Here is a 12898-nt window from a genome sequence, read left to right as displayed (position 1 = left end):
ATGGTGATGCGATTTCAGATCAATTGCTCCAGCCACCGAGGAGAAACGCTGTTTCATACAGACACTCACTCAGACAGACATTCGCAAAATTATAGTATAGATGGCCTTGTATGATGAAGCAGGGCTTTACTTTGCGAGAAAAATTATAAATTATAAATTTGGAGATACAAGGTTTCTGCCCGACATCGACGATTTACTTTGTTGGTCGCCCAGCCCCCAAAATGGAACGAAGGCCGACATTTTATTTGTTATTGTTCTCTAATGGCCGGCCTGGACCGGCCGGTAATGGACTGGCCGTTCGGGAGTTGTCCCGCTTTTCCCAATGGCCAGCACGTCCCTGTTTGCTCATGCCATTGACTCTCAGACAGACCCATAGCTGTAAGCTGAATCCATTAGGCCTATATGGTGAAGTAGTTAAAACGCTTCCTCCTCCAGAGCTGCACATGTCACTGCCAAGGATCAAATCCCCCTCTGCTGTGTATCTTACATTAGGGCCTATTGATGAACTGGCATGAGGAGAATAGTTACAGAGATGAAAGAGGTGAGACTGATGCACAAGCAATTTTTGCACTAAGAATTTCCTTTCAAGAGATGTCATCCTTTTCAGGGGCCCGGGCGGGCTGGGTGTTTGCGTGAGCATCTAAAATTATTGCTCGTTGTGCAGTTGTGCTGCCAGAGACTGACTGATTGCTACAGCCATGGTCTGCAGTGAATTTATGAAGCCAGAGACTGACCTTTGGGTGCTCATCTGCTCGAGTGCAATATTTGTGGTGTAAATTAAACACCAGTGTGGGGGGTTATCAACAGAAGAAGGCAAACTAAACAGTATGGTCCTCATCTTATTTAGAGGCCGACTGATATAAAGTGTAGACGGTGCTGTCAGTTCCGATCGGGTTGAATGGCTACCAGAACTGATCACCATACATCAGCAGCTTTGAATAATATATCTGTCGAAGCAATAAACTCAGAGAGAACAGGCAGTCAATCCTCTCTTATATTTGAATAACACAAGTAGTGTGTCTCCGTGCAGAGCCTCCCAGCTAGGGATGGGGTAAGCGATATTATCGTTTATCGTGATAAAAAACACTCACGATAATCGTATGGTGGAGATTTAATTTATCGTGAAATTGTTCGCCGTCATGCACTGGGATCAATTCACCTTTTATTTGCCAAGCTGCATATCCAGTACATTTAAACCCTCTACTGGTAAAACGTACTTATAATATACGTACTTGATACGTATTTTTTTCAAGCTCTACCAAATCTCTTTGCCAAATACACAACGCGTCGACGTGTTGTGAGCTTGTAGATCTGCTATTTTTTTGGGGGGCTAATGTTCTACCCCAGAATAATGGATGTTGGAGATATTTTGATTATCGCGATAATATCGTGAATAGCTATTTCTTTGGTCACAATAATCGCGATATGACATTTTCATTTCGTCCCATCCCTACTCCCAGCCTCTCCATGTCCCTGTTAGAGTTGGCATCCTTCCTTCTTTCCCCCATCCTCCCTTTAACCCATTCAGAACGGGTACACATTATTGTGTATCATTATTTTATGCTTTAACTATTGAAAAATAGCAGATATACAAGCTCACAGCGCGGCACCAAGTGCCGCGCTGCGAGCTTGTAGATCTGCTATTTTTGAAAAATCGTGAAAATTAGAATTTTGACCCGATTCTATAAGTGTCTTTTGAATCCTTCTAAGATATTTTTGAAAAACCTATGTTTCTTCAACTGGAGCTCAGTTAGTCTGTTCTTGAGAGACTACTATGTCAGTGGTTCTCAAACCTTTTCATGTGAAGGACCCCCAAACTGATATTTATTTGGCCACGGACCCTGATAAATAAATTAATAATAATGTTAAATAAGTATGGAATATGGATAAATTCCATAACCAAAATAAGAAGAGACAAGCCAAAGGACTATATCTTAGATTGCTGTATTTGAAGAGAGTCAGACAAGGAGACAAACAGTGAGCGTACCATCCTAGTACAGTTATGACAGTAAGAATCGTGGGACTCATTCATTCGTTCCCAGATCATAACAAGGAAGACAGTGACACGTAGTGTTGGTAACTTTCCACAAGTGACATACAGTATAAACCAAAACAAGCCTGATTTCGTAGTCAGGGCAACCAAAGTTACTATGACCTGTAATCTATTAGCCTGAGCTTATAGTATCCGACCAAAATGTGGTCTCCTATACTGTAAGTTCAGTTCATAATATATCCTTATATGGTCATGAGCCTCGTACACAAATCATAGAATTATGTATCATAATAATTCATATCTAACAGACCCCCATCTCAAAATATTTAGTTCCAGGGACCACCCAGAAGCAAAATTTGAGTTACAAACGTTCGCTTTGAAAATGCATATATTCAAAGATTTGCACACATTTTCACGACTTTTTCCAAAAATAGCAGATCTACAAGCTCGCAGCGTGGCACTCAGTGCCGCGCTGTGAGCTTGTATATCTGCTATTTTTCTACTGGTTAAAGCATTCAATAATTCTAGGCCTTAATCAGCGCCCACCTCAGCCAAAAGCCACACCTCTCTGCCCTTTCACTGGTACTTCATTCACAGCTGTCCTCAGTGCCCCATGACTTGCTAATATTTCCCCTTTCCTCAATATCTCATCAGTGTCCCTCAGTCTGCCCGGCATAGTGTCGGTGTTGTCACTGTAATGTTACCTCTCTCGCCCCAGTTCCCTCGGACATGGCTCTTTCTCTCACGACGTGTGTGTGTCCAATTTCCCGTCCTTGCCTACCATGCATCAACTCCTCCTCCACCACCAACACCAACACCACCACCACCACCAACACCAACACCAACACCAACACCACCACCACCATCGCCTGCCGCTGCTTCGGCCTTGTTATCTCTCTCTGTTAAATGCCAGGCTAGAACACTGTGTGATGAGGGGAAAAAGTACAGCTCCCTGTTTATTGCATTTCTTTAACGAACAAAAACACTACCCGTCCAAGTTTAGCAGGCTCTTGTTATTTCCCCAGGGCGTTTGACCCCATTCACCGTGCTATTGTGCTCCCAACAACATGAGCACGAAGCCGGTTCTCTTGTTTAGTTGCGTTGAAGAAGGTATATATAAACATCTCATTATGCATCCTGGGGGAGGCAGAGTGCAGGCGGGCAGACAGGGCCTTATGACCCTGGCTTGAGCTGGATGCGCGTCCATCTCCTGATGGCTCATTACGGGGACAGTTTGGCAGGCGTTTCTTGGGTCTGGCGTGGTACAATGGATCTTATTAGCTCTGTCCCGGGCTCAGACAAACCCTCACCCTGCCCTCCACCATGCCCCCCTCCTCCCCCCAACCACAGACAACACCAACAACACACTCCACTAGCACCACCAACCACCACCACACTCTGTCCTCCTCCGCCGACCCGCAACGTCATGCGATACTAAGAGGTACTTAGAGATCGATTTCATTTTTAATCGCGGTAAGTGGATCTTGCCTGGTCTCATGGCCTTTTTCGAAGAAACTCAGAAGTCCGTTTGGGTTCCCTGCAAAAAAAGAGGAAGACTCCCATCACATCTGTTTTGCTGGACCGGGGCGCTGTTCATAGCGTTAGCATTTACCCATACAAAAGGGATTAGGTGGCCAACGGCATCGTCTATCTATGCTATACTGACTTGAGGAGCCCTTTTCTTTTAGAGGATTAGTAATGAGATAGCAGGTAGCCCTGATTAGCTATTAATGAATTCTGTTAGGGTGGGAAGATGTACTATTTTAAGGATTAAGGATTACATACAAAATAAAAAAAAGTATAAATTACAGAACACAAACAAGTGTTGTGTCTGTGTTACTTGCACTTTTGAACAAATTACCTTAAGTCTCTCTGGTGAAGCAATTCCTGATATACAGTAATGATGCTCGTTTTGTTTTTCACAACTGCAGGACATGCACTGACTGTCACAGAATAGTTAAAAAAATAGCTAATGGCCAGTACAGCATATCATCACTGTCGGGCAGAAACCTCTTATCTCCAAGTTTCACATTTGAATCCTTTTTCGTAAGTTAAAGCCCCACTTCATCATACAAAAGTGTCTCACAAAAGTAGAGAAAAAAGCAGATCTACAAGCACACTTGTAGATCGGCTATTTTCACTACTTTAAATCGTTTTATAAGACCATAACAAAAAAAGGAAGGTTTGGGTCATACAAGGTTTCCACCCGACAACGACGGTATAAATGTACTCCTCCTGTGCTCCTTGAGCTGCCAGTCGTTTAGAGAATGAGGCAACACTGTACTGTTCATATAGCAGGGTGTTTAAGTACGATAGAATCTTTGCAAACCATTCATTTTATTCTTGTTGTTGCAGGATTATGTTAATGCTACAGACCATGCAATGAAACAGGCCATCACTGCAGAGACGCCAATTAAAAAGTAAACAGCGGCACTGTGCTGCTGCTCTTTTTTTTTTTAACCCCCTGCTGGTCTAAAGGGGCTTTTTGGTCTTTAGATTCTTTCCTCAAGCTACAAGAGAAAGCCAGTAGTTTATGTCCTCCAGCCATGCTGAAACAAGAGCGCCAAAACATCCCCGCTGCCTCCTCGCTGCAATTAGACAAGTTAGCCTCCATCTGTGTATTAAATAACACACTGCAGCGTCTCAAGAACATCTCCTGTCAATCACCTGTGTGTTCTGCATGGGGGAGAAGCACTGCTATTTTCGCAGTGTAATTTGCACTCCTCTGATAGGCTGTATTCTGCCCTCTACCACAGGGGTTTTCAAAGTGGGTGACGGGGCACCCTGGGGTGCCGCGACGGCAGTCCAGGGGTGCCGCGACGGCAGTCCAGGGGTGCCGCAAGATCATTGATAATATTTGGAATTTATTTGGACACTTGAAAAAATATCATTTTAAACTTGAAGTACACAGTTATTTTCAGTCAGTTCTAACCAAAATGGCTATTATCTCAACTCTTTCCTCGCAACATAATCACTAAAATATCGTCACTGTCGGGGAGAAACCTCGTGTCACCAAGTTTCAAATGTGTACGTCTTTTGGTAAAGCAAAGCTCTGCTTCATCATACAAGACTGTTGCACAAAACTAGTGAAAACAGCCGATCTACAAGGACACAACGCCTCGCGATGCGCTTGTAGATCTGCTGTTTTCACTAGTTTAGTACATTTTATAGATGATAAATACGAAACGAACGGTTTTGGACATACAAAACCTGACCATATGCTATAAATATATGGTGCTGGGAGTTAAAATTATAATGTAGGGGTGCCTCGGATTAAAAAAAGTATTTATGGGGTGCCCTGAGACAAAAAAGTTTGGGAACCCCTGCTCTACCAAACTGACTTCCTGTTCTCTTTTTTTTCCCCCCAGGCTGGACAGATACTGGGGTGGTTGAAGTCCCCCCAACTCGCCACCGCCTCTCCCTGAGCCGGGCTGTCGTCCCTGGAGCATGCCCATACATCCGACATGCCCGTGCTGGTGGGCTGGCTACTGCGCTACTCGGTGGTCATGTGTTTACTGCTGCACAGCCTGGTGCTGATGACCTTCTGCTTCCACCACGCCGCCACCAGTGGCTGCAAGAGCTGCTACTGCTCCGACATCGAGGGCGGGGGGAAGTCCGTGCGCTGCAGCAAGCTGCAGCTCAAGGAGATCCCGCACGATCTCCCCAATGACACGCGGCGCATCTACCTGGACTACAACGAACTCACCACGGTCCCGGCGAACGCCTTCGCCGGCCTGCCACTCCTGGTCGAGCTGGATCTGTCCCACAATGAGCTGATCCAGCTGGAACCGGGGGCCTTCCGAGGGCTGGGCCCCTCGCTGCAGTCGCTCGACGTGTCTTCCAACAGACTCGTGAACTTCAACCTCGAGGCGTTCGAGGGCCTGCGCGCACGTGCCAACCTGACCAACAACCCGTGGCATTGCGACTGCAACCTGCAGATGGCCTTGCCTCACGTAGACCTGGAGCCCGCGTCGCTGACGGGCATCGTGTGCCAGACCTCAGAACCCCCGGACATAGGTGTTGACGGGTTGGCCTTCCTGCTGGCACCGGACGTTGACTTGTGCGTGGGGATGAAGAAGACCACCGACGTGGCCATGCTTGTCGTCATGTTTGGCTGGTTTACCATGGTCATCTCTTACCTTGTGTGCTACGTCCGATCCAACACGGAAGACGCCCGCAGACACCTGGAGTATCTTAAATCTCTGCCTGGCCGACCGAAGTCGGAGGAGTCGTCCACCATTAGCACTGTGGTATAGGGGGGATCGAATCCACGGGACTGTTCCCACACACATTCCAGGAGGAAGCTCCACAGACTGAACCCGACCTAAGGTGGTCGTCGTTGGTCTCAGACAGTTCTGCATGGCTGTTGCGAAGCAAGGTGGCCAACAAGACATGCGTGCAGGAAAACCAGGCCAGAGCAATCTAGCCCAGATGAATAATTCAGCTATCAGCGGCCCATTAGGAGTTTGCATTGGCTGAGTATACCGTCTAACCTGCACACATGCGGAGTAAAAGCAGGAGGCATGTTTTAGGTAAAACTCTGAAAATGGGATTTATCCAGTGGTGCATGCACCTAGTCTCACCTCTATTCCTTACGCAGACCATTCAGGAGACTACAAACGGCAATATAAACAACAGGAATGGGCGACAATGCAGGTTATGCTCAACTATTACTCACTCTGTTACTCCAGACCCCTTACATGTGCAACTGTTTTCCAATAAAATTAAAAAGTCATCATCCATAAAGTGTTCACTAGTAAATTAACAGTGAAACTATATTATTTTCCATTAAAGCTACAATCCAAAGCTACAAACGTATTAGCTCCATTGTCTCCCTTTTCTCGACGGACAGGAGTAATTGCAACAATGTCCACACTAAAATAAAGATGGCAGCATATTTATTTTATTGACATAGCGCCTGGCACTAGGGTCATTGGAATACCACCTCCAACCACTGCATGTGCTAGTTACTGTATATTGCACTAATAACTCAACACAAATTGGTTCAAATAACACTTAGTCCTTAAAATAAGTACTGGATTGTAGCTTTAAAGAAAGATGCGTTTCTCGTATGGGTTTCTCTTTATAATATGGTTGATTGAAGATGCCGTGTGAAATACAAGGTAGCCGTAACGGCTACACCCCAGGTCAGGGTTTTGACAGAGTTATAATTTCAATAACGCTTAAACACAGAATTATTCAGCTCACTGTGCTGATGCATCAGATCACTGTATGGTGAAGGACTCGCGGCGCCTTTGATGAGTTGTAGTGACTGTGAAAGCTCCATACTGATGAGCTGTTCAAAGTTCCAAGCTACATATGCTTACCAGACAGGAAACCCCTCCCAGTTTCTGCTGTAGTCACAGTTGTTTTTCTTCACCACTGCATTGACAGTGAGATTCGTGAAGGGCTACACAGTATGTACACCAGAGAACACAATTCTCTCCTATACATACATACAGTACATACTGTACATAAGCCCATGAGAGCCGGAAACGTGTTCTGTATAGTTGCCTATTTCCTGCGGCAGTAAGCGCATGCTGAGGTCAGTCCATACTTTGGTCCAGGGACGTGCTGGGCCCCTGATTCAGCCCGGGAAAGAGTTGGAGAGGCCCTCATTTTTTATTTATTTTTTGTTATATTTCGTCGTTGTCGGGTGAAAACCTTATATGTCCAAAACCGTTTGTTTTGTATTTATCATTTTAAAAATTATTTAAACTAGTGAAAACAGCCGATCTACAAGCACACAACGCCTCGCACCGCGAGGCGTTGTGTGCTTGTAGATCTGCTGTTTTCACTACTTTTGTACTTTTTGTACTTTTGCTTTGCGAAAAAATGTATAAATTTGAAACTTGGAGATATGAGGTTTCTGCCCGACAGTGACGATATACTTTGTTGGCCGCACAGCCCCCAAAATGGAACGAAGGCCGACATTTAATTTTTAATTTTTTCCTAATGGCCGGCCTGGACCGGCCGGGAATGAACCGTCCGTTCGGGAGTTGTCCCGCTTTCCCCAATGGCCAGCACGTCCCTGCTTTGGTCAATTTATCAAACACTGCCCAGCAAAGAAGGGAAATGAGTCATCACCCAAGGGTGAAGGACACACTGTGTGGTAACAAACTGTAAGGTCCACCTGATAGCAGCAAACTTCACACACTAGGCTTGACATTTGCTGTCCACCTGAAACCAGAAACACAGCCGTGCCTCTGGAATTACCCCTCCGCATAATATGCTAATCTTGGTATTCTTATCTTTGGCCATGGCCCAATAGTCTAACATGCAATATCTTCGTGATTGAAGTATTGATGTGATAAGCAGAGCATTATCATGGCTAATTAATACATCATTGTATAAAGTTAGCCTAAAATAACGGATGTTTCCAGCTGAAGGGTGATGTAGTATTTTAGGTATGAATTGGGTTTTAGTGGTGGATGTGTGTTACTCAGGTCACCGGTCATCAGGGTTCAATTTGTAAAAAGCTAACAGACATTTTCTGTTTGTTGGGGAAAACATTCAATTTAGTTTTTTTTTTTACAACAAGGGTTCATATTTTAGATCAGTCATTAGAGAAAATAAAAGATGAGTGTTAGAATGTTTTCATTTACTTCTTTCTATCGTTTCAGTGATTTTAAGGATTTTGATTTGCATTTTGGGGGCATGCATGCAAGTGGCTAAATATGTATTTTTAGACACAATAAGCCCATTCCCAAGGTGCACCGCAATCTTTCATGGGCAGATGAGACTTATGGGGGCTGGTGTATACAGCAACAAAGAAATTGCGGCTTATTGTGTTGAAAAAGACACTTGTACCGTGTACGGCTGTACGCATGCCCCCACCCACTGAAATCAAAATACTAAAATTGCTAAAACAATAGAAAGCAGTAAATGAAAACATTTTAACACTCATCTTTTCTTTTCTCTATTTACAATCTAAAATATGAACCCTTGTTGTAAAAACAAAAACAAAGTTGTCCTTTAAGCCCTACACTGTACAGTATATAATTATTCTCACCACTAATAACGAAAGGAGACAACCTACAAGCTCACAGTGCATCATGATGTGACACGTTTTAGATTTTTACAAATTTGGCCAAAATACGTACACTAGTGTTAATGTTAATATTTAGACATTTCCCGAAAAAGACATGCATGTATTTAATTCAGTCTGACCAGAAGCAAGAATAAAACATATCCCCATCGGCGATAAATGAATGTTAACTATTGAAAAATAGCAGATATACAAGCTCACAGCGCGGCACCGAGTGCCGCGCTGCGAGCTTGTAGATCTGCTATTTTTGAAAAATCGTGAAAATGTGTGCCAAGAAACCTATGTTTCCATGTCAGTGATGCTCAAACTTTTTCATGTGAAGGACCCCCCCCCCATCTCAAAATATTTAGCTCCAGGGACCCCCCAGAAGCAAAATTTGAGTTACAAATGTTCACTTAAAAAATACATATATTCAAAGATTTGCACACATTTTCACAGCTTTTCAAAAATAGCAGATCAAAAATAGCAGATCTACAAGCTCGCAGCGCGGCACTCGGTGCCGCGCTGTGAGCTTGTATATCTGCTATTTTTCAATAGCTAAAGTTACTAGGGCCCCTCCACCTTGGGCCCTGGTAACTCAGTCCCACTTTCCTACCCCTTGTGACGCCCCTGCCTGGAGGCATGGATCCCCCAGCACACCGAACCCTGCCTGTCATGACCAAATGACAAAGAGGGGACAAAAAAGCAGGGTACAGTAAATTTCACGTCCTTTGCCGTGCTTCTGCGAATGAGTCATAATTGGTCATTCTCACCTCTTCACCACACAGTGACCAGAGCAAGAGAAACTGAGAAATGTCCTTGATTCTGCGGCCATAATTAGTCGTCGGATTAGAACATTTGCCCCTGTGCACTGTTTTTTTTCCCTCTGTCTGGGGAGAAGTGTCCAGGGCAGTGCTGGGAGCCTCACAGTCTGATGAGTTCATTCCCACGGGTCTCCCAAGCAGCATTGTTGGGGGCATGACCTGCCAGTCCATTAAACGGAGCTGTCGGGGATATGGATCTATTAATTCAGGAGTTGCCAAACGTTTCCATGCCGGGGACCCCCAAATAGCCCTATCTTCTGGCTGCGGCGCCCCTGTTGTGAAATGGCTTTTAAAAACAACAGAAAGCGGTGAACCAACCACGTGTTGCCCCGTTGCTCCTTTCCGACTGCTCCCCCGTCAGCCCCTGCTTTTGCTTTATGATTCACCTAGTCTTTAGTCAAAGAGGGAAAGGCACCTACATTTATCTGCAGTGCATTACAGTATGTATATGCAGAGTAGATGCAGATGAGACGGGTGTATAATTTACTCCATATCAGACTCGTCAGCCAACAAACAAAATAAATGGATTGAAGAATGTAACGGCAGCTGGACCACTGACAAAACCATATATCTTTCACGGCGGAGAGAAAGGGCTGTGGCCACTTTCACGACGACAATCCATAAAGAGCTTTTCTTGTCGTTTTGCACATGACTATGTAAGATTAACCCAGTGCCGCGTTGAATAATGAAATTTGATGTTCACGATCTGTCAACAAGGGTATCCCTGTTTCAAACACACAAGATGCCTCCAGACCGGAGCACAAGCCAATAAACTATGCATGACAGCCATATAAAAAGACTTGATGAGGAGAAAGTCTGGGAAGGCATACATCAGCTCAATTGATTTGATTCTAAAACTGCAAAAAAGAAAACTGGGATCAATGCCCCCATCCAGGGGCGTCACAAAGGGGGGGGGAGTGGGACTGAGTTACTAGGGCCCACGGTGGAGGGGCCTTAATTATTTTATTCTTTAGCTATTGGAAAATAGCAGATCTACAAGCTCACAGCGCGGTGAGCTGGTAGATCTGCTATTTTTGAAAAGTCGTGAAAATGTGTGCAAATCTTTGAATAAATGTATTTTTTAAGCGAACATTTGTAACTCAAATTTTGCTTCTGGGGGGTCCCTGGAAGTCTGGAACTAAATATTTTGAGATGGAAAACATAGGCTTTTCAAAAAACATAGAAGGATTTGAAATATTCAAAGACATTCGCAGAAACCTTCTTGATTTTTCAAAAATAGCAGATCTGCTATTTTTCAATAGATAAAGCACAAATTACTGTGTAATAAAGCGTTCCCAGTCTAAATGGGTAAAACCTATGAAGAACATTCATGGGCGGGCCCGCAGCGAATCATTGTACTGCAGGGCCCAGAATCTGGTGCGACACCCCTGAAAAACGTGACAAAATGTATTTGCCACAATGCTTTTCTCTCTCCTCTTCTTCCTCTTCCTCACACATCTCTGTCCCCAAGGCAACGCCTCTGCCTCATCCAACACTGCAGCTAGAGAACCATTGCAGCATTTATCTCCTCCTCTGAAAAACCCTCCTCTGATCAGAAAGCCCAAGGACAGGGCTTTCTGTGGCGACTGGAGAGCCGCTTCTGTTCCTATAGCAGGGGTGGGCAACTTTGATGATGGCGAGGGCCACTATAATAATTCCACCTTCACTCCAGAGGGCCACATTGCATATTGCTTACGTCCTACTTTGTCACTTTCTAATATCTCATACAAAAGAAGCAAAAAACAGCAGATCTACAAGCTCAAAACGCATCGCGCTGCGATGCGTTTTGAGCTTGTAGATCGGCTATTTTTGCTTCTTTTGAATTGCAATCCTGAATTATTTGTTGTTATTTTTGTATTGGAATCCTGAAATGTAACATTTTGATTTAATTTCAAACACATTTAGTTATATACTCATGTTAACTTTATGAACCTAAATACAAATGCCTACGTTGGACATAAAAGGAATACATTTTAATACTACTATACAAGTCATTACGCTACTAATATAGACAGAATTAAAGCAGGTCATGTTTGGAATTGTAACAGCTGAAATCAATATTATATCAGCATTCCAGTATTAACCAGCGGGCCGCATTAAGTGAAGGTGGGGGCCGCATGTGGCCCCCGGGCCGCAAGTTGCCCTAGACTGTCCTATAGTGTTTTTGAGCGGTGGTCACAACGCTCCTATACGTGGCGGTGTGTGTGGGTCTGTCTGTCTGTCTGTCTGTCTCCGTGTCTGTATGTAGCCTGCAGTAACCTTTTCTGACCACACATGTTAAGGGAGGGGCGCTGTTGTTCAGACTCAAATTCACACACACACACACACACACACGCACGCACGCACGCACGCACACACACACACACACACACACACACACACAAACACACACACACACACACACACACAGCCTCCACCGCTCAGTTCACACGAGTGTGATTTTATTTTCTGCTATTCATGGCCCCATGCAGCAGCCTGACTGCCCACAGTTTGAGGCGATAGCAGCTTCTCTCTCCCCCACTCCCCCGCGTCTCGGCTGAGTTTTCTTTACAAGGCGCTTGTTATTGATCTTGGCAGAGTTAATCTGAAGGAAGTCCAAGTACAGCCTCCCGTGACGAGCTGGAGGTTCGGCAGCACTGAAAAATAGATGTTAAGCCTCCCTCTCTCTCTCTCTGACATTTCCTGCCACACGCATTGGTTCCCTCATCTCCGTCTTGTCCTGGTGGCGTAAACCACTCGCTCACTCACCTGAGGGGCCAATGAGGACAATCAATGCAAGAGAGAGTACAGATAAACATAAAACCAGTTACAAGCAGGGTTCCCCAATAGGCGGCCCGCGGGCCATTTGCGGCCCGCGGGGAGCTACTGTCTGGCCCACACGTAATAATGGTGGTATAAGAGCAGCAACAACACTAGTATATCGTCGTTGTCGGGTGGAAACTTCGTATGTTCTTTCGCAAAGTAAAGCCCTGCTTCATCATTCATGGCCGTCGCACAAAAGTAGTGAAAACAGCAGATCTACAAGCACACAACGCCTCGCACCGCGAGGCGTTG

At 44.9% G+C, this 12898-nt stretch overlaps 1 protein-coding gene across 1 annotated transcript; it reads left to right on the top strand.

Annotated features, from left to right (window-relative positions):
* Nucleotides 1-5457: 5457 nt before the first annotated feature.
* Nucleotides 5458-6249, top strand: lrrc3ca (leucine rich repeat containing 3Ca; the record flags this gene model as incomplete). The annotated part of the gene is made up of 1 exon (XM_080747053.1): nt 5458-6249. The coding sequence occupies one exon, from the start codon at nt 5458-5460 to the stop codon at nt 6247-6249; it is 792 nt and encodes a 263-aa protein (XP_080603179.1).
* Between the last annotated feature and the right edge of the window lie 6649 nt (nt 6250-12898).

Source organism: Nannobrachium achirus (assembly GCF_963921795.1).
Source record: "Nannobrachium achirus genome assembly, chromosome: 18".
NCBI lineage: Eukaryota > Metazoa > Chordata > Actinopteri > Myctophiformes > Myctophidae > Nannobrachium > Nannobrachium achirus.
This window is presented reverse-complemented; position numbering and strand designations above follow the sequence as displayed.